General features: G+C 40.7%; 1 protein-coding gene across 3 annotated transcripts in view; it reads left to right on the top strand.

The window, feature by feature from the left end:
• The window catches only part of LOC133543119 (mothers against decapentaplegic homolog 6-like), a 116,985-nt gene extending 115,069 nt beyond the window's left edge, over positions 1-1,916 (top strand). For all 3 annotated transcript variants that reach the window (XM_061887571.1, XM_061887570.1, XM_061887569.1), the window contains one exon: positions 967-1,916. In XM_061887571.1, the coding sequence (XP_061743555.1) occupies positions 967-1,586 (620 nt within the window). In that variant the 3' untranslated portion in view covers positions 1,587-1,916. The remainder of the gene's footprint in view (positions 1-966) is intronic.
• Positions 1,917-22,532: the final 20,616 nt, after the last annotated feature.

Genomic DNA, 22,532 nt, shown 5'->3' with positions numbered 1-22,532 from the left:
CTCCCACTTAAAATGATGACAGATGTCTGTAATTTTCATTATAGGTACACTTCAACTGTGAGAGACAGAACATGAATTCACATTGTAGGAATTTTAAAGAATTTATTTGTAAATTATGGTAGAAAATAAGTATTTGGTCAACCATTCAAAGCTCTCACTGATGGAAGGAGGTTTTGGCTCAAAATCTCATGATACATGGCCCCATTCATTCTTTCCTTAACACGGATCAATCGTCCTGTCCCCTTAGCTGAAAAACAGCCCCGAAGCATGATGTTTCCACCCCCATGCTTCACAGTAGGTATGGTGTTCTTGGGATGCAACTCAGTATTCTTCTTCCTCCAAACACATCGAGTTGAGTTTATACCAAAAAGTTCTATTTTGGTTTCATCTGACCACATGATATTCTCCCAATCCTCTGCTGTATCGTCCATGTATCCATTTTGGTATAAACTCAACTCGTCGTGTTTGGAGTAAGAAGAATACTGAGTTGCATCCCAAGAACACCATACCTACTGTTAAGCATGGGGGTGGAAACATCATGCTTTGGGGCTGTTTTTCTGCTAAGGGGAAGGACGATTGATCCGTGTTAAGGAAAGAATGAATGGGGCCATGTATCGTGAGATTTTGAGCCAAAACCTCCTTCCATCAGTGAGATCTTTGAATGGTTGACCAAATACTTGTTTACCACCATAATTTAAAAATAAATTCCTACGATGTGAATTCCTGGATTTTTTTCCCACATTCTGTCTCTCACAGTTGAAGTGTACCTATGATGAAAATTACAGATCTCTGTCATCATTTTAAGTGGGAGAACTTGCACAATCGGTGGCTGACTAAATACTTTTTTGTTGCATTTGTTTCTCTAAATGTGGCCCCCGAGTCAAAATAATTGCCCAGGCCTGCTTTAGCCTTACAATAAATGACATTTGAACTGACCCTCCTTCTTCTTCTCTCCCCCCCCCGCAGAGACCGGTACCTCCCTGGGCTCCTCGTCATCCTGCGGCCGTCGCTCCCACTGGTGCAGCGTGGCCTACTGGGAGCAGCGCACACGCGTGGGCCGCCTGTATCCCGCCCACGAGCCCTCGCTCAGCGTTTTCTACGACCTACCTCAAGGCACGGGCCTCTGCCTCAGCCAGCTCCGCGCCAACGTCAACCACTGTCGCCGTGACGACCACCACACACCAGTACTTCCCAGCTACCCCCAAGGAGGAAACGGCGGCGGCGGCGTACGAGCGACCCGCAGTAAAATCGGCTACGGCATCGTGCTGAGCCGGGAGCCGGACGGAGTGTGGGTGTACAACCGCAGCCAGCACCCGGTCTTCGTCCACTCGCCAACTCTGGACTTCCTCAGCGCCGGGGGGCTGAGCGTCAAGCGGGTGATGCCGGGATTTTCACTCAAGGTGTTCGACTATGAGAGCTCCAGCTGGATGGCCCAGCACGGCATCGAGCCTGAAAGCCAGGAGGGGCCCTGGGACCCCCACAGTGTTCGTATTAGCTTTGCGAAAGGATGGGGCCCCTGCTACTCCAGACAGTTCATCACTTCCTGCCCGTGCTGGCTGGAGGTGCTACTTAACACCCACAGATAGCACACACACACACACACACACACACACACACACACACACACACACACAATATTTGCCATCTACCAAGATTTAATATAAAGTTGATATATATTTTATAACATATATTATACTTGTAAATACTTGAGTCATTTTACAATGCAGCTATTTATGTATATTGTAGTCATGTGGACAAGACAAACAAGGAAGAAGAATATGCACTTTTCATTCTTTTATATATGCATTGCAGAGTTTCTCCGTGTCATTTTGCAAATATAAACGCTGGTTTATGCTCTCATGATCATTATTTCAAAGTACTCCTTACACACAATAAAGCATTTGTATCAAATGAAACCATTGCTGGTTGGCTGAAGTCATTCTGTTACTTTCAGTAAATTAAGTTAAAGGACTACTGAAATGAGATTGTCTTATTTAAACGGGGATAGCAGGTCCATTCTATGTGTCATACTTGATCATTTCGCGATATTGCCATATTTTTGCTGAAATGATTTAGTAGAGAACATCGACGATAAAGTTCGCAACTTTTGATCGCTGATAAAAAAAGCCTTACCTGTACCGGAAGTAGCAGAGGATGTGCGCGTGACGTCACGGGTTGTGAAGTTCCTCACATCCTTACATTGTATACAATCATGGCCACCAGCAGCGAGAGCGATTCGGACCGAGAAAGCAACGATTTCCCCATTAATTTGAGCGAGGATGAAAGATTTGTGGATGAGGAAAGTTAGAGTGAAGTTCTAGAAAAAAAGGACAGGGCAGGGCAGTGGGAGCGATTCAGATGTTATTAGACACATTCACTAGGATAACTCTGGAAAATCCCTTACCTGCTTTTTGCGTTACTAGTGTTGTAGTGAGATTATACTGTCGTACCTGAAATTCGGAGGGGTGTGGTGACCGCTAGTGTCTCCGAGGGAAGCCACGCAGCTGCCTCTTTGACAGGTGCACGAGGAACGACGCAAGCTCCGCTCATGTCTACGGTTAGAGCCGACTTATTACCACAATTTTATCACCGAAACTTGCCGGTTGACATTTTCGCTTGACCGCTCTGTTCCATAGTAAAGCTTCACCTTCGGGAATGTAAACAAGGAAACACCGGCTGTGTTTGTGTTGCTAAAAGCAGCTGCAATACACCGCTTGCCACCTACATCTTTCTTCTTTGACTTCTCCATTATTTATTGAACATATTGCAAAAGATTCAGCAACACAGATTTCCAGAATACTGTGTAATTATGCGATTAAAGCAGACTACTTATAGCTGAGATCGTGCTGGAAAAAAATGTCCGCTACAACCCGAGACGTCACGCGCACGCGTCATCATACGCGTCATACTGACGTTTTCAACAGGATACTTCGCGCAAAATTTAAAACTGCAATTTAGTAAACTAAAAAGGCCGTATTGGCATGTGTTGCAATGTTAATATTTCATCATTGAAACTATCAGACTGCGTGGTCGGTAGTAGTGGGTTTCAGTAGGCCTTTAAGTTAAAGTTAAAATGCCAATGATTGTTACACACACTAGGTGTGGTGAAATTTGTCCTCTGTATTTGGCTCATCCTCTAGTTCACCGCCTGGGAGGTGAGGGGAGCAGTGAGCAGCAGCGGTGGCCACGCCCGGGAATCATTTTTGTCCCCTAGAGGGGGGGGGGGGGGGGGGGTTGCCCACATCTGAGGTCCTCTCCAAGGTTTCTCATAGTCAGCATTGTCACTGGCGTCCCACTGGATGTGAATTCTCCCTGCCCACTGGGTGTGAGTTTTCCTTGCCCTTTTGTGGGTTCTTCCGAGGATGTTGTAGTCGTAATGGTTTGTGCAGTCCTTTGAGACATTTGTGATTTGGGGCTATATAAATAAACATTGATTGATTGATTGATTGATTGATTCAACCTCCAATTCCAACCCTTGATGCTGAGTGGCAAGCAGGGTCCCATTTTTATAGTCTTTGGTATGACTCGGCCGGGGTTTGAACGCACGAGCCACCGATCTCAGGGTGGATCTCTAACCACTAGGCCACTGAGGAGGTAGATGTAGTTCGGGGGTGGGCAACCAACGGCTCTAGAGCCACATGCAGCTCTAGTGGCTCTCGGGAGCTTTTTCAAAAATGTCTGAAAAATTCATTTTTCAGACATTTTTGAAAATGAGGAGAACATTTTTTTTGGTTTGTTTTTATTTAGTTTCTGCAGGAGAAGATATATGACACACATCTCCCTAATTGTTATGAAGCACACTGTTTACATCAAACATGCTTCACTGATTCGAGTATTTGGCGAGCACCGTTTTGTCCTACTAATTTTGGCAATCCTTGAACTCATCGTGGTTTGTTTTCATGTACAACTTTCTCCGACTTTCTAAGATGTGTTTTATGCCACTTCTTTTTCTGTCTCATTTTGTCCACCAAACTTTTAACGTTGTGTGTGAATGCACAAAGGTGAGTTTTGTTGATGTTATTGACTTATGTGGAGTGCTAATCAGACATATTTGGTCCCTTTATGACTGCAAGCTAATCGATGCTAACATGCTATTTAGGCTAGCTATATGTACATATTGCATCATTATGCCTCATTTGTAGCTACATTTGAGCTCATTTAGTTTCCTTTAAGTCCTCTTAATTCAATGTATATCTCATGACACACTATCTGTATGTAATATGGCTTTTAATTGTTTGCCGCTCCAGACGGATTTGTTTTTGTATTTTTGGTACAATATGGCTCTTTCAACATTTTGGGTTGCCGACCCCTGATGTAGGTAGACAATGGTAAGTAGGTAAATGTTTGATAACTGATATTCAAAGTACGTTGGGACCTCAGGATGGATACAAGCTGTTTCTGAGCTTATTATGTTAAACTTAGACAAACTTTCAAGGTGGCGGCAAGAAACAAATTCCAGGATATTTAGGTTTAAAAGTACAAAATGTACTAAAATGCTAACATAGGCTGACCATCTTGTGAAATCCCAACAAGAGGACATATATGCGTGCCAAGGCGGGCAGCACGCCAAGGCCGGGACAAGGTGAAGTGAATTATATTTATTTATATAGCGCTTTTCTCGAGTGACTCAAAGCGCTTTATATAGTGAAACCCAATATCTAAGTTACATTTAAATCAGTGTGGGTGGCACTGGGAGCAGGTGGGTAAAGTGTCTTGCCCATGGACACAACGGCAGTAACTAGGATGGCAGAAGCGGGGATCGAACATGGAACCCTCAAGTTGCTAGTTACCAACCGAGCTATACCGCCTCAAGGTGAAAATTTACCAATGATACTTGAACTTGCTTTATAAATAATATATTTCTTCAAATAAAGCATTTTTTTTCTCCTCTGCAGTGTTGGCACTAGTCATTTTCAAAATGGGGTTCCATGGACCCCATCAAGTCATAAAAATGGGGTCCCACTGTAAATTTTTGGGGTCCCACTTTTTTGTAAGCGTTTTGAGGACAAATTATAAACGTATGCATTGTCCTGTTATATCGCACATTCAATATTGTGTTTTGGAAAAGGGTTGTCATAAACGTTACTTAATTCATTAAAAGAAATAATATAAAAGGAAAAAAATGTGTATACATATGTACTGTAAATAAACATTTTTCACTTCCTTCTTTCCTTCATGGAGCTAAACTTTACCGCTGCTGGTAGTTTTTTCCATGTTTTTATTTAATAAGTTGTAGGTGTACTTATTTCAGTATAAAAGTGTAAAAAGTGTTTTGCTTGGGTCATGAAATGATAATAATGGTGTGCCAGGCCAAACGTACATTTTATGTTTAATGCTAAAATCTCTGGAGTCTACATCAACTTCAGATCTATTCCTCATTTCAAAATGTTTTATTTTTTTTTTATATGTTGTTTTTTGTTTGTTTGTTTGTTTGTTTGTTTTCCGCCCTTTTTTGTCAAATAAAGCTATGTTTTTTTTTAAAGCAAACATGTCAAAGTTTGTTGGTGACGAACCCCAAGATTCAGAGAAGGAGGCAGGCATTTTGTAAGTAAACATGATTTAATTAAATACTAAGACAAAAAACAAACAAAGGTTACAAACACAAAGCGCGCACGAGGCGGATTACAAACTAAGGGAGCTAGCATGGGAGCTAGAAAACAAAAGGGTCTTTACCATGGAAGCTAGCTAGAAACAAAAAGGGGCCTAACGTGGAAGCTAGCGGGTAGCAAACAGGAAAACCGAAATCGTTACTTGTAGAGTAAAAACAAAACGGAAGCAGGGAACAAAAAACAGTAAGCTACAAACAGATGATAGCTTATCGCTACGCTGCAATGACTCAACATGACACGACACGACAAGAGTGACAATACGGAAGTCATCGACAAGACAATACAATAATCCAGCAGTGACTGGATGGGAAGACAGGTCTAAATAGGAGCGGACTGATTGACACCAGGCGTGGCCAGGCCCCAATCAGCCGCAGCTGAGGGGGAACACAGCACTCAGGGAGAAAGACAGGAAACCAACAAAATAAGAGCGCTGACAGGAAACACTACACACACAGAGGAAACAAAGACAAATGCAAAGGAAAAACTAAAACATAGTCAAACTGTCAGAGGCAAGCCTGACAAAACACACCAAATGTGCAAAATCTACCACCAAAAATATTTTTCAAAGTAGAATATTTGATATAATCAGGGTTGAGGTGAGGGGTGGGGGGTTAGGGGGTAGCGGTGGGTATATATTGTAGAATCCCGGAAGAGTCAGTGTTGCAAGGGGTTCTGGGTATTTGTTCTGCTGTGTTTATGTTGTGTTACGGTGCGGATGTTCTCCCGAAATGTGTTTATCATTCGTGTTTGGTGTGGGTTCACAGTATGGCGCATATTTGTAACAGTGTTAAAGTTGTTTATACGGCCACCCTCAGTGTGACCTGTATGGCTGTTGCACAAGTAAGCCTTGATTGGCTATCGTTCCACTCCCTCACTGTCACGTCATGCGTGCGCACACCTTCACAATATGTTTTGTTTTTAACCCCTCTTAACCCTCTACGTACATTGGAAATACACGCAACCTTGACACAAAACGCCGGACATTTGAGGCATTGAAGAAACCCTGCCGGGACATCCTGAACAGTTCCACAAAAGAGGACATGTCCGGGGAAACGAGGACGTATGGGGAGTTTTGCTAACATAATTACATTACAGTGGTGGGCCAGCAAGGCCTTCTCTGCTGGCCTAACATATCCATTTTTTTTAAACCAGTGTGGGTGGCACTGGGAGCAGGCGGGTAAAGTGTCTTGCCCAAGGACACAACGGCAGCGACTAGGATGGCGGAAGCGGGGATCGAACCTGCAACCCTGAAGTTGCTGGCACAGCCGCTCTACCAACCGATCTCATCTGAGATGGACTCAACGTTCCCTCTAAGGTAAGCGCCTGTGCAATTGCACACTGCTCACGCATCTTCTGCGCATTGCAAATCTAGGCCGCGCACAAAAGATAAGTGCATAACAGTGTGCACGTCTGCCGTCGCTCACATGTGCGCCACTGAATGTGGAGGAGTTTTGGTGTTTGCTCACACATATGAAAAATTGGAGGGAAAATTGGATGGACTGATGCAAAGTGAGAAAAGTGTTTTGTGGTCTTGTGAGTCCACATTTCAAATTGTTTTTGGAAACTTTGGACATTGTGTCCTCCGGAACAAAGAGGAAAAGAACCATCTAGATTGTTATGGGCACAAAGTTGAAAAGCCAGTATCTGTGATGGTATGGGGGTGTATTAGTGCCCAAGGCATGGGTAACTTACACATCTGTGAAGGCACCATTTAAAGGCCTATTGAAACCCACTACTACCGACCACGCAGTCTGATAATTTATATATCAATGATGAAATCTTAACATTGCAACACATGTCAATACGGCCCTTTTAGTTTACTAAATTGCAATTTTAAATTTTGCGCGGAAGTATCATGCTGAAACGTCACGTGTGCGTGACGTCACGCATTGTAGAGGACATTTTGGTCCAGCACCATTCCCAGCTTCAAGTCATCTGTTTTCATCGCATAATTCCACAGTATTCTGGACATCCGTGTTGCTGAATCTTTTGCAATTTGTTCAATGAATAATGGAGACGTCAAAGAAGAAAGCTTGACGTCACGCATTGTAGAGGACATTTTGGTCCAGCACCATTCCCAGCTTTAAGTCATCTGTTTTCATCGCATAATTCCACAGTATTCTGGACATCCGTGTTGCTGAATCTTTTGCAATTTGTTCAATGAATAATGGAGACGTCAAAGAAGAAAGCTGTAGGTGGGAAGCAGTGTATTGCGGCCGCCTTTAGCAACACAAACACGGCCGGTGTATACAAAAATGCTTTTTATGTAAATGTAATTTTGTTTATAAATTATATGCAATCTTTTGTTTCTCTAATTTTTTTGTTGTACATCGACGAGGGTGTGTGTTGCTTAGCCCGACTTGGACATTATCTGGATTGGACCTGGTTTTAAAAACCTTTTAGACAAGTCTAATTTCATTAACAACCTGGTCTGGTGAAGATAAGATCCTTTTTTTGTTTTATAAATTAAAAAAAATAAGATATATAAAAAACATTTTCTTGGATAAAAAAGAAAGTAATATAATGTAAAGCAATTACATAAAAAATAGTAATTAATGATAATGTTAGTGGACCGGCGGCACACACAATCATGTGTGTTTCAGGGACTGTCCCTTGCAGACTGTACTATATATGTTGTGGGAACCAGAATTTTGGTAGCAGAAAGAAACAACCCTTTTTTGTGTGAGTGGGTGTGGATGAGTGTGAATGGGGTAGGGAGGGTTTTTTGTTGGGGGGGGGGGGGTTGATGCACTAATTGAAAGTGTATTTTGTATATTTTTATGTTGATTTAATTAAAAATAAATAAATAAATAAAAACACAGCCGGTGTTTCATTATTTACATTCCCGAAAGATGACGGTGTAGCTTTACTATGGAACAGAGCAGTCATGCGAACACGGTTGGATTGGACCACACACACAAAGTACAGTGTATTATGCAGCGATCATTTCGAAAGATCCTGTTTCGAAGAGGATCCCTTGCGAAGGGCAGAGATGGGCATCGCCACCACCCGTCGACTGGTGCTGAAGAAAGGTGCGGGGCCGACCTTCAGGTCGTACAGGTACGACCATATAATCTCACTAAAACACTAACACAATAAGCAGATAAGGGATTTTCCAAAATGATCCTAGTAAATGTGTCTAATAACATCTGAATCGCTCCCACAGCAATCACCTTTTTTTTTTTTTTTCCTAGTCCTTCACTCTGACTTTCCTCATCCACGAATCTTTCATCATCGCTCAATTTAATGGGGAAATCGTCGCTTTCTCGGTCCGAATCGCTCTCGCTGCTGGTGGCCATGATTGTAAACAATGTTCAGATGTGAGGAGCTCCACAACCCGTGACGTCACGCTCACATCGTCTGCTACTTCCGGTACTGGCAAGGCTTTTTATTAGCGACCAAAAGTTGCGAACTTTATCGTCGATGTTCTCTACTAAATCCTTTCAGCAAAAATATGGCAATATCGCAAAATGATCAACTATGACACGTACAATAGACCTGCTATCCCCTTTTAAATAAGAAAATCTCGTTTCAGTAGGCCTTTAATGTCATGATCTGTGGTCTGGATTATGTTTTGTTTTTGTTATTTATTTGTTAGTTTTGGACTCTTGTTTCCTGTTTGCGCTCCCTTGTTTAGTCACCATGGCGACTCATTAGTTTCACCTGCCGCTGGTGTTCGGACACGCACCTGCTCTAATTAAGAGACTATTATTCAGGCCTGTCTTTGCCAGTTAGTCGTCGTGGCGCCATTGCTCTTTTCTTGCCACATTAAGTCTTGTTTCATTCATGTGATTCCATAGTTAACGCTAATTGTTTCATGTCATAGTTTAGTGAGGTTTTCATGTCCATAATATCATGTTTCATGTCCTAAGTTTTTTTTGCCCTAGCCTCTTGTGTGAACGGCATGCTTTCCTGTTGTTTTGGTTCCTGTCATTTCAGCTGTGTAGGATTAATTGATTATTAAATATGTTCCTAACTGCTACCCTTGTCCGGAAAAGTCAGTTTGCATCTCGGGAGAACAAACCTCGCAGTAGGCTGCGACCCCCTCGTCGTGACAATTAATGCTGAAAGGTACACATAGGCCTGTGATAAGGTGGCGACTTGTCCAGGGTGTACACCGCCTACCGCCCGAATGCAGTTGAGATAGGCTCCAGCACCTCCCGCAACCCCAAAAGGGACAAGTGGTAGAAAATGGATGGATGGAAGGGTACATACAGGTTTTGGAGCAATGTATCTTGCCATCCAAGCAACGTTGTCATGGACGCCCCTGCTTATTTCAGCAATACAATGCCAAGCTACGTGTTACAACAGCGTGGCTTCGTAGTAAAAGAGTGCGGGTACTAGACTGACCTGCCTGTTGTCCAGACCTGTCTCCCATTGAAAATGTGTGGCACAGTATGAAGCCTAAAATACCACAATGAAGACCTCGGACTGTTGAACAACTTAAGCCGTGGTTCTCAAATGGGGGTACACGTACCCCTGGGGGTACTTGAAGGTATGCCGAGGGGGGATGTGAGATTTATTTTTAAATATTCTAAAAACAGCAACAATTCAAAAATCCTTTATAAATATATTTATTGTATAATACTTCAACAAAATATTAATGTAAATTCATAAACTGTGAAAAGAAATACAACAATGCAATATTCAGTGTTGACAGCTGGATATTTTGCGGACATGTTCCATAAATATTGATGTTAAATATTTCTTTTTTTGTGAAATTTTTTTTAGAATTAAGTTCATGAATCCAGATGGATCTCTATTACAATCCCCAAAGAGGGCACTTTAAGTTGATGATTACTTCTATGTGTAGAAATCTTTTTTTATAATTGAATCACTTGTTTGTTTTTCAACAAGATTTTAGTTATTTTTTAAATCTTTTTTGCACTGTTCTACAATTTAATAAATCAGGAGCTGATGACATAGTGCTGTATTTTACTTCATCTCTTTTTTTCAACCAAAAATGCTTTGCTCTTATTAGGGGGTACTTGAATAAAAAAAATGTTCATAGGGGGTACATCACTGAAAAAAGGTTGAGAACCACTGACTTAAGCTGTACATCAAGCAAGAATAGGAAATAATTACACCTGAAAAGCTTACAAAAATTGGTCTCCTCAGTTCCTAAAGGTTTAATGAATGTTGTTAAAAGGAAAGGCCATGTAACACAGTGGTAAAAATGCCCCTGTGACAACTTTTTTGCAATGTGTTGCTGCCATTAAATTATATGTTAAGGATTATTTGCAAAAAAAAAAAGTGTTTCTCAGTTCGAACTTTAAAAATATCTTGTCTTTGCAGTCTATTCAATTAAATATAGTTTGCAAACGATTTGCAAATCATTGTATTCTATTTTTATTTACGAATTACACAACGTGCCAACTTCACTGGTTTGGGGTTTTGAACATGCCAAATAAAATATGGTGATATATATGTTATCCCAGAAGTGTGCAATATGTATCGTGATATATATTTTAGGCCCATCCCTAGTGGAGGGTCTGCTACATGCACTGTTAGAAATGTAGAATTGTGCCCCTAGAAAACCGCATCTGCATGGATCATAATCCAGTTCAACTACTGTATCTTCATGGAAAACTGAAAGGCGTTTGTTTCAGCGCCAGTGGTTAGAAAAAAAAAGCACCTAAAGAGAGATTACACAATACGCCGCAGAAGGCCACTCGGGTCCAAAGTGACTCTGCTGGGAGAGAGTTTATCCCGTTGGAGTCTTATTTACATTTCGGTATTTACGTTTAAGTACGAGGAAAGAAGGCAATGCCCGGGCAGTGGGAAAGCTTTTTTAGAGACAGGCAGGCAGACATATTTTTGCCACTCACACACAACCCGTGATTAACTTTTATAAGCTTGCATACAGAAAAAAACACTTATGTACACATTAAATGTAATAATATATAATAACCCCCCCCAAAAGAGCCAAATACAATTCTGGTGTTTTTTCCCCCCTCCTTCATCTTCTTCGCTATGCACTGAGCAAAAACACATCTGACTGAAATCCAACATGACAACATTTGTGATGTTGTCACCGAGGTAATGAATGCAAGATGGATAATAAAATACTTTAGTTTTTTTGTTAGCGAGTTTGCAAAACTATTTTTTACCATTTGTATGTCCTCATTGTGTTGTCATTGAAGGCAGAGGGGCATCTAGGGTTGTACGGTTTACTGATATTAGCATACTTGCCAACCTTGAGACCTCCGATTTCGGGAGGTGGGGAGTGGTGTGTGTGTATGTGGGGGGGCGTGGTCGAGGTGGGGTGGGGGCGTGTTTAAGAGGGGAGGAGTATATTTACAGCTAGACTTGACCAAGTCAAGTATTTCATATATATATAAGAGAAATACTTGAATTTCAGTGTTCATTTATTTACACATATACACACACATAACACTCATCTACTCATTGCTGAGTTAAGGGTTGAATTGTCCATCCTTGTTCTATTCTCCGTCACTATTTATCCAACCATGCTGAACTAGAGTCTGGAATATTCCATCTCTCCCTAGCATGGCCCAAAACGTACAGTAGATGGCAGTATTGTCCTGTTTAAGAGTGTCACAACATTGCTGTTTACGGCAGACGAAAAGCTTTACGGTAGACGAAAACGTGACTGCTGTTGTTGTGTGTTGTTACCGCGCTGGGTGGACGTTAATGAAACTGCCTAACAATAAACCCACATAAGAAACCAAGAACTCGCCCCCAATCAGTCTACAGTTATAACGTCATTGGGCAGGCACGCTGTTTATATTGTGGGAAAGCGGATGTAAAAACAGGCTGTCGACATGTCACTCAGGTCAGCATGAATTTCGTGAGACTTTCATGAGAAAATTTGTCCAGGGAGGTTTTCGGCAGAGGCGCTGAGTTTCAGGTGTCTCCCGGAAAATCTGGGAGGGTTGGCAAGTATGGGTATTAGTATAGTACCGCGATACTAATTAATCATTTTCGGTACGATACCGTCTCTGAAACGCACCGGCCCCACCGGTTTATGAGCAGACGAGCATGTTCGTCAGCACACAATCACAGAGTACTTACAAGCAGACCCAGTGTGTAGACAGAAAAGGGAGAACGGACACATTTTGGCTTAAAAAGTAACGATAAAGGTGAAGTTATAACACTGAAACACCCTCAGGAAGAGGTACTTTAAGACATGGCTAGCTAGCTAGCAGCTAACGTCCATCCGCCATCGGCAGTGTTTTTAGCTACTTCTAAATCACTAATCCTGGTCTTCATTGCGACAAATAAAGTACGATTTTTCAAGTATCAATGTCACTGCAGGATGAGGAATAGCTAAACATGCTTCACTACACACCGTAGCTCACCGGCATCAAAATGTATACAAACGCCATTGGTGGATCTACACTTAACATTCACTGTAATGATATCAAGCACGTACTGAGTCGATACTTTATGATTTCGATGATATTATTTGGCGTCACATCATCTTCTTTTGTTTTTTTAAATGTATATTATGTTCATGAACTCAGGAAATATGTCCCTGGACACATGATGACTTTGAATATGACCAATGTATGATCCTGTAACTACCTGGTATTGGATTGATACCCAAATTGGTGGCATCATCCAAAACTAATATAAAGTATTAAACAACTGAAGACTAAGTGGATGGATAGATAGAAAATTTGAAACAGGAAGTAAGCAGATATTAACAGTAAATGAACAAGTAGATGAATAATTCATTTTCTACCATTTGTCCTTAATAATGTTGACAAAATAATAGAATGGAAAATGACTCAATATGTTACTGCATATGTCAGCAGACTAAATTTGGAGCTTTGTTTGATTACTTACTAATAAAAGACAAGTTGTCTAGTATGTTCACTATTTTATTTAAGGACTTAACTGCAATAAGAAACATGTTTTATGTACCTTGAGATTTTTTGTTGAAATACAGCCAATAATGCAATTTTTTTGAGGTCCCCTTTATTTAGAAAAGTACCGAAAAGTACCAAAATAATTTTAGTACCGGTATCCATACCAAAATATTGGTATCGTTACAACACCAGGTGCAACAAAACAGCACATTATTACACGTTTGTTCTGATCATCCATGAGTAAACTCGGCCGATACCAATACCGATCACATGTATTAATTGTATATATATATATATATATATATATATATATATATATATATATATATATATATATATATACATTATTATTATTTTTTTATAAATAATATATATATATATATATATATATATATATATATATTATTATTTTTTTATTTTTTGTCCATTTACCGTAATTTCCGGAATATCAGACGCTTTACTTCTTTCCTACGCTGTGACATGTAACACCAGACGCTGAGTAGGTATGTTTTTGTTTGTGCTATGTCGCCATTTTTTGGACAATTTTGCCCACTGAGAGCTGCCAGTTCAAAAAGTACATCCTGTTTCATACCTCAACCCGGAAGTATTCGTTTTTTATATCGTTTCTGCTCGGAATGAATCTTCATTAGTCCAAGCAACATTTGTAATTTTTGCAATATAACTAAAACAATTCATGCTTGCTAAACCGCTCCATGTGTGATGTCTGTAGGACTGTTTTAGTGCAAATGTGTACTTGCTGTCATAATGTAATCAAGCTAGCGTCGTTAGCATTAGTGAATATGCTAACACGTTTACAAGTGTCTGTGTTAGTACTATTGACTTACCATGGCATTATTTTTGTATTGTTTTAGTTTCACTAATTCCTCAGTAAATTCACTACAGCATCCCCATGGAGTTATTAATGTCAGGCTTTCCCCTGACAGTTTGTCTATGTTTTAGTTTTTTCCTCTGCATTTGTCTGTTTCCTCTGTGTTTAGTATCTCCTGTCTTTAGTTCCTGTCAAGTGCTCTTATTTTGTCTTGTCTTGTTCCCTGAGTGCTGTGTTCCTCCTCAGCTGCGGCTGATTGGTACCTGGCCCCACCTGTTGCCAATCAGCCCGCTCCTAATTGTACCTGCTTTGTCTTGTGTCAGTTGCTGGATCATTGTATTCTCGTTGCCACATGTCGCTCTTGTCGTTGCTATCGTGTCATGTCGTTTTGTTACAGCTACTACCGGTCGTGCTACATTTTGTCCTGGTCGTCGTAGCGGTAAGCTGTTTCTGTTAGCATTAGCTATTTCCAGTTTTTCTGTTTGTTGTCCACTATCTTCCATGCTAAAGTTCCTTTTTGTTTTTCTAGCTCCCAGCGCTAGCTCCCTTAGTTTGTTATTCTGCCCACGTGCGTGCTTTTTGTTTGTTCTCGTTCTATTATTTATATTAAATCATGTCTTCATATCCAATGCCTGCCTCCATCTCTGCATCTTGGGGTTCGACATCAAATAACTGTGACAATTAAGTCTGTTTAGCTAATTAGAGAGCTAGCTTCCGCAGCTAGTGGGTCCATGACGATGACTTCTGTTTTGTTTGATCAGAGATTTTACTGCTGTGTGACAGACACCGTTTGGAAACAATTAAGGTATGTAATCACTTCATCATTCATTATCTTATTTATATCCCAACAATACCCATTTACAAAACTTTTCGTACCAGTATATATCGACGTCTTATGGGCAGGGTGCGGCTGATACACAAAACTCGAAAATTAGTGAAGTTGGCACGTAGTGTAATTCGTAAATAAAAACAGAATACATCCATCCATCCATCCATCCATTTTCTACCGCTTATTCCCTTTCGGGGTCGCAGGGGGCGCTGGCGCCTATTTCAGCTACAATCGGGCGGAAGGCAGGGTACACCCTGGACAAGTCGCCACCTCATCGCAGAATACAATGATTTACAAATCCTTTTCAACTTACCGTATTTTTCCGAGTATAAGTTGCACCTGCCGAAAATGCATAATAAAAAGGAAAAAAACATATAAATCGCACTAGAGTATAAGTCGCATTTTTGGGGAAAATTTGTTCAATAAAACCCAACACAAAGAATAGACATTTAAATGGTAAACATTAGGGCTGGGAATCTTTGGGTGTCCCACGATTCGTTCAATATCGATAATATATCGATTTTTTTCGATTCAACGTGATTTTTCGATTCAAAAACGATATTTTTCCGATTCAAAATGATTCTGTATTCATTCAATACATAGGATTTCAGCAGGATCTACCCTAGTCTGCTGACATGCCAGCAGAGTAGTATATTATTTTTTTTAATGCTTTTATAAGTGTAAAGGACAATGTTTTATCAACTGAATGCAAAAATGTAAATTTGTTAACTATTGAACGAACTAAGGATATGACTTATTTTATCTTTGTGAAAATATTGGACACGGTGTGTTGTCAAGCTTATGAGATGCGATGCAAGTGTAAGCCACTGTGACACTATTGTTCTTTTTTATTTTTTATAAATGTCTAATGATAATGTCGATGAGGGATTTTTAATCACTGCTATGCTGAAATTATAACTAATATTGATACTGTTGTTGATAATATTCATTTTTGTTTCACTACTTTTGGTTTGTTCTGTGTCGTGTTTGTGTCTCCTCTCAATTGCTCTGTTTATTGCAGTACGGAGTGTTACTGGGTCAGGTTTGGTTATGGAATTGGATTGGATTGTAACGGTATTGCTGTGTATTGTTTTGTTGGATTGGTAAAAAAAATTTTTTTTTTAGAAAAATGAGAACCGATTCCGATTTTTTTCCCACATCCCTGGTAAAAATGTACTTGTATAGTGCTTTTCTACCCCTTTTTAAGGAGCCCAAAGCGCTTTGACAGTATTTCCACATTCACCCATTCACACATACACATTCACACTGATGGCGGGAGCTGCCATGCAAGGCGCTAACCATGACCCATCAGGAGCAAGGGTGAAGTGTCTTGCCCAAGGACACAACGGCTGTGACTACAATGGTAGAAGGTGGGGATTGAACCAGTAACCCTCAGATTGCTGGCACGGCCACTCTCCCAACTTCGCCACGCCGTCCCCCCGAAATTTGAAAGGCAATTTAAAATAAATGAAGAATAGTGAACAACAGGCTGAATAAGTGTATGTTATATGTTCAAACTGAGAAACATTTTTTTTGGGCAAATATTCATTAACTTAGAATTTAATGGCAACACATTGCAAAAAAGTTGAGACAGGGGCATATTTTACCACTGTGTTACATGGCCTTTCCTTTTAACAACACTCTGTAAACGTTTGGCAATTGAGGAGACCAATTTTTGAAGCTTTTCAGCTTATTATTGGCAACTCAAGACAGCCATGACAGTACGTTCTTTACAAGTGTATGTAAACTTTTGACCACAACTGTATATTTTTTTGTCATTAGATTGTCAAGTTTGGGCTTGGATTAAGGTTGTTTCTTCGATGCAGAGAATGATTTGCACGGGCGAGATGTGACTGTGAGTACATCTTTTATTTATTTAACACTATAACAAATCAAATATAAACAAAAGCGCTCACAAGGAGGTACAAACACTTGGCTATGAACAAAAAAAAGACTAGCATAAATGCTGCAAACTACAAACATGAAAAGAAAACACTTGCACTCTGGCATGAAATAACAAAACTAGCACTGTGGCATAAACAACAAAATTTACAAGGCACAGAACTATGGACGAGGGCATGAAGGTTGGAACAGCATGGGTAGGGTGCGCGCGTGTGAAGATCCCAGAACAAAGACAGAGAAAGAATGACTTTAAATGGTAGCTGTGATGATTGGAAACAGGTGTGAGAGGCTGAGGATCGGGGCGTGGCTAGGGGGACCAGGTGGAAAGTAATGAGTTGGCATGGAGATGAAAACAAAACAGGAAGTGCAAAACAGAACTGAGTGTCCAAAAAACAAAACATAACATGACCAAAACCTGATCTATAGGCGTGACATAGATACATTTCACCTACACTACCTATGCCTCCAGTCTCTGCATACTGGGGTCCAGATCAACCACATTTTAATTTTTTTTAATGTACATTTTACGTTATTCATTTTACTGCGATGAGGTGGCGACTTGTCCAGGGTGTACACCGCCTTCCGCTCGATTGTAGCTGAGATAGGCGCCAGCGCCCCTCGCGACCCCAAAAGTGAATAAGCGGTAGAAAATGGATGGATGGATGGTTATTCATTTTATTGCGTAAACATATATTGAATATATTAAATAAATCGAAAAAAAAGGGAATGAATAAATATGTAACAACTATTTTACAGTCATGGTCAAAAGTTTACATACACTTGTAAAGAACATAATGTCATGGCTCGAATTTCCAATCATTTCTACAACTCTTATTTTTTTGTAATAGAGTGATTGCAGCACATACTTGTTGGTCACAAAAAACATTCATGAAGTTTGGTTCTTTTATGAATTTATTATGGGTCTACTGAAAATGTGACCAAATCTGCTGGGTCAAAAGTATACATACAGCAATGTTAATATTTGGTTACATGTCCCTTGGCAAGTTTCACTGCAATAAGGCACTTTTGGTTGCCATCCACAAGCTTCTGGCAAGCCTTTGGTTGAATTTTTGACCACTCCTCTTGACAAAATTGGTGCAGTTCAGCTAAATTTGTTGGTTTTCTGACATGGACTTGTTTCTTCAGCATTGTCCACACGTTTAAAAGCCTACTGAAATGAGATTTTCTTATTTAAACGGGAATAGCAGGTCCCTTCTATGTGTCATACGTGATCATTTCGCGATATAGCCATATTTTTGCCGAAAGGATTTAGTAGAGAACATTGACGATAAAGTTCGCTACTTTTGGTCGCCAATAGAAAAGCCTTTACCGGAAGTATGTGTGCGTGACGTCACAAGTTGCAGGGCTCCACACATATTCACATTGTTTATAATGGGAGCCACCAGCAGTAAGAGCAGTTCGGACCGAGAAAGCGAAAATTTCCCCATTAATTTGAGCGAGGATGAACGATTCGTTAATTAGGATATTGCTAGTAAAGGACTAGAAAAAAAAAAAAGCGACGGCTCCGGGCAGCAGCAGTGTGAGCGTTTCAGATGTGATTCTGGAAGATCCCTTATCTGCTTATTCTTTTAATAGTGTTTTATTGAGATTTTAAAGATTGTAAAGACATACCTCGAGGTCGGATGGCTGCGGTGAACACGCAGTCTCAGAGAGAAGCCGAGGAGCCAAGCTCACAGCTGCCTTTTTTGACATGACAGCTGCTGCAGGATGACAAATAATCCATTGATGTCTCCGGTAAGATATATATCACAATTACCCCATCCAAAAACATGCTGGTTGACGTAGAAAAAACATGTTCGCTTGACCGCTCTGTTTGAGCTTCACAACAAACAAAGAAACAGCGGCTGTGTCTCGGTGCTAAAGGCAGGTGCAATCCACCGCTTTCCACCAACAGCATTGTTCTTATAGTCTCCATTATTAAATGAACAAACTGCAAAAGATTCAGCAACACAGATGTCCAAAATACTGTGTAATTATGCGATTAAAGCAGACGACCTTTAGCCGCTAGTGGTGCAGCGCTAATATTTCCTGACAGTCCGTTACGTCAGGTAATTGCAATTTAGTAAACTAAAAAGGCCGTATTGACATGTGTTGCAATGTTAATATTTCATCATTGATATATAAACTATCAGACTGCGTGGTCGGTAGTAGTGGGTTTCAGTAGGCCTTTAAGTCAGGACTTTAGGAAGGCAATTCTAATACCTTAATTTTAGCCTTATTTAACCATTCTTTTACTACTTTACCATAATAAATTCATAAAAGAACCAAACTTCATGAATGTTTTTGTGACCAACAAGTGTATGCTCAATTCACTCTATCACAAAAAAATAAGAGCTGTAGAAGTTATTGGAAACTCAAGACAGCCATGACACTATGTTCTTTACAAGTGTATGTAAACTTGTGACCACGACTGTATGTATGTTATATACCGTATTTCCTTGAATTGCCGCAGGGCATATAGTATGCGCCTGCCTTGAATTACTGCCGGGTCAAATTCGCTTCCCAAAATAATTAGCGCATGCTTAGTATTACCGCCTGGTCAAACTCGTGACGTCACGAGTGACACTTCCCCTGACATTGTTTTCAAAATGGAGGAGGCTGATTTCAATACCGGTAATTTGAAATCGCATAAAGGGAAGAAGATTAAGAGCTATTCAGTAGGATTTAAGGTCCAAGCTTACATCACACTCAAATTTTTACTGCATACCTTTGGTAAGTGCCGGAGTTAGAAGAGGTTTTAAAATAATTAGCGCATGCTTACTTTTACCGCATGCCTTTGGTAAGCGCAGGAGTGAGAAGAGGTTTTAATTAATTAGCGCCCCCGGCAGCAATTCAATTATATCTCTTTTTTTCTTTTCTTTTTTTCTTAGAAGGGAATCTCCCTGTTGGAGTGGAGAGCGAGATATATATATTTTTTTTCCCGACTTCTTAGCGCATGACTGCAGTGTGAGTTTTATTTCCACAATGAAAAGCATGAAGTCACCGTTGACGTGTAATTAGATGAAAGAAAGACGGCTCGCTAAAACGTTTCATTGGAAAATAAACGAAGCTAAGCGTTTTTTTTTTTCCTTCAAGTTAACGCAACGAAGCGAAGACATCAGGAATGAACGACGGTCATCTTTACGCTTTCCACTGCAAACGTTGCCCCGTTTTTTTGGGGTTTTTTTTTCACGGTGAGCTGGTCCTTTCAATGGGCTGCTGTTTGTTTTGCAGCCGGTCTTTGTTTTGTCATTTTAAGCACTGTGTCTGTCAGCCACGGTGTAATTATGTGGAGACAGAGACACAGGAAGGGGGGGTGCAAGAGACAGCCTTCTTCTCTTTCAGCCACAAGCAGTAAGTAAGTATACTGCCTGGAGCCGCTGGCCTTTTTTGAAGAGCGGCCAAGACACTCCTCGAGTCCTTTTTTAACCCCTTTCAATCAATCCTTCTTAGAGTTTACCTGCTTGACTCTGAGCAGGCAGCAGCTGGATTAGGTCTGCCATGTGTAAAAAATAATAATAATTGGAATATACAGGCTTTTTATTTTTAAGACTGGGACATGATCTTGTTTGGACCCTCAATTATGGAAGCATAAAGATCAAATTGTAATGATATGGAATAAAAATAGGGTTTGGATTTGTGGTACTCGAGCGACTAAGAGGTCGACTTGTGTCAGGGTCGGAAGAGAACAGCTTATGAGCCAAAGCATACCACATCGTGCTGCTCATGCAGGGGTGTCCAAACTTTTTCCAGTGGAAAAATGCATACGTTTTGTTCATGAAAGATACCAGAACCTAGGGCTGGGCGATATATCGATATACTCGACATATCGCGGGTTTGTCTCTAGTGCGATATAGAAAATGAATATATCATGATATTGACGTATACGTTCTCACGCAGATGCTTTTAGCTTCTGGCATTACACTACAGCAGGGGTCGCAAACGCGGTGCCCGCGGGCACCAGGTAGCCCGTAAGGACCAGATGAGTAGCCCGCTGGCCTGTTCTAAAAATAGCTCAAATAGCAGCACTTACCAGTGAGCTGCCTCTATTTTTTAAATTGTATTTTGAATTTTAAAGCGTCGAAAATGAAGATAAACTATGTTTCAAAATTCCATTTTCATTTTTTTCGTGTTTTCTCCTCTTTTAAACCGTTCAATTAAGTGTTTTTTTCGTCATTTATTCTCTACAAAAAACCTTCCGTAAAAAGAAAAAAAATGTGTGACAGAAATACGATTAATTTAAGTGTGTATCAAACTGATAGCCCTTTGCATGAATCAGTACCCAAGAATAGCTCTTGGTTTCAAAAAGGTTGGTGACGCCTGAACCACAGGCTCTTCCCACTCTGTTGTCTCTCCTCCTCACAGACAGCAAGCGCACCTTCTTACACAGGTCACATACTGTCACGTCATATGTATACACCCCCGCGGACCAGAGAGGTAGCAGCATGGGTAACGTTAGCTGTGTTGCTAGCGGTAATACGAGAGAAAGAAGGTGCCGACCTGGTAACAAATGAAGGAAGAATTAATTCCCAAGAAAAACAGCAGGGGGTCCATCGTCTGGCGGCGGTTTGGCTTCAAGTGGGAATATGTCGAACAGACAACTGTAATTTGTCATGTGTGGGGCAAAAGAGTTGCTACAAAAAGTAGCATTACTGCGAATATGTAGCATCATTTGAAAATTCACCCGCTAGAGAATGAAGAGTGCTTCCTCCGCATGTCAACATCTTTGTTCGGTGCCACACCCACAAAATAGAGAGGCAACCATTTCCACATCAACGCCGTATGAAAAAAATAGTGAACAACATAAGGAGATAACCTACCACATAGCGATTTGATTTCCTATTATGCAGCTCATTTTTATTTGACAGTTATTGAAATATCTTGTGACATCATGCACACAAGTGCACTTTATTTGTTTTAAATTATTGTAGTGGTGTTCTGTACAAAAAGTGCACTTTAATTTAGTGTTGTTTTGATATGTCATCTTAGTGGCATCATGCACCAAAGTGCACTCATAGCTTGTTTTAAAATGTCTCTGACTATCTTGCTCTTTCTGTTTTGAAAATTACATGAATGTTTGTGTGTTGTTTGTGTGGGCTTCACGGTGGAAGAGGGGTTAGTGCGTCTGCCTCACAATACAAAGGTCCTGAATAGTCCTGGGTTCAATCCCGGGCTCGGGATCTTTCTGTGTGGAGTTTGCATGTTCTCCCCGTGCACGCGTGGGTTCCCTCCGGGTACTCCGGCTTCCTCCCACCTCCAGAGACATGCACCTGGGGATAGGTTGATTGGCAACACTAAATTGGCCCTAGTGTGTGAATGTGAGTGTGAATGTTGTCTGTCTATCTGTGTTGGCCCTGCAATGAGGTGGCGACTTGTCCAAGGTGTACAGTGCCTTCCGCCCGATTGTAGCTGAAATAGGCACCAGCGCCCCCCGCGACCCCAAAGGGAATAAGCGGTAGAAAATGGATCGATGAATGTTTGTCCCACTCCTTAATAACTGTTTAGTAAACCAACCAGCAGGGTGTATC

This window comes from Nerophis ophidion, linkage group LG25 (genome assembly GCF_033978795.1).
Source record: "Nerophis ophidion isolate RoL-2023_Sa linkage group LG25, RoL_Noph_v1.0, whole genome shotgun sequence".
Lineage (NCBI taxonomy): Eukaryota > Metazoa > Chordata > Actinopteri > Syngnathiformes > Syngnathidae > Nerophis > Nerophis ophidion.
This window is presented reverse-complemented; position numbering and strand designations above follow the sequence as displayed.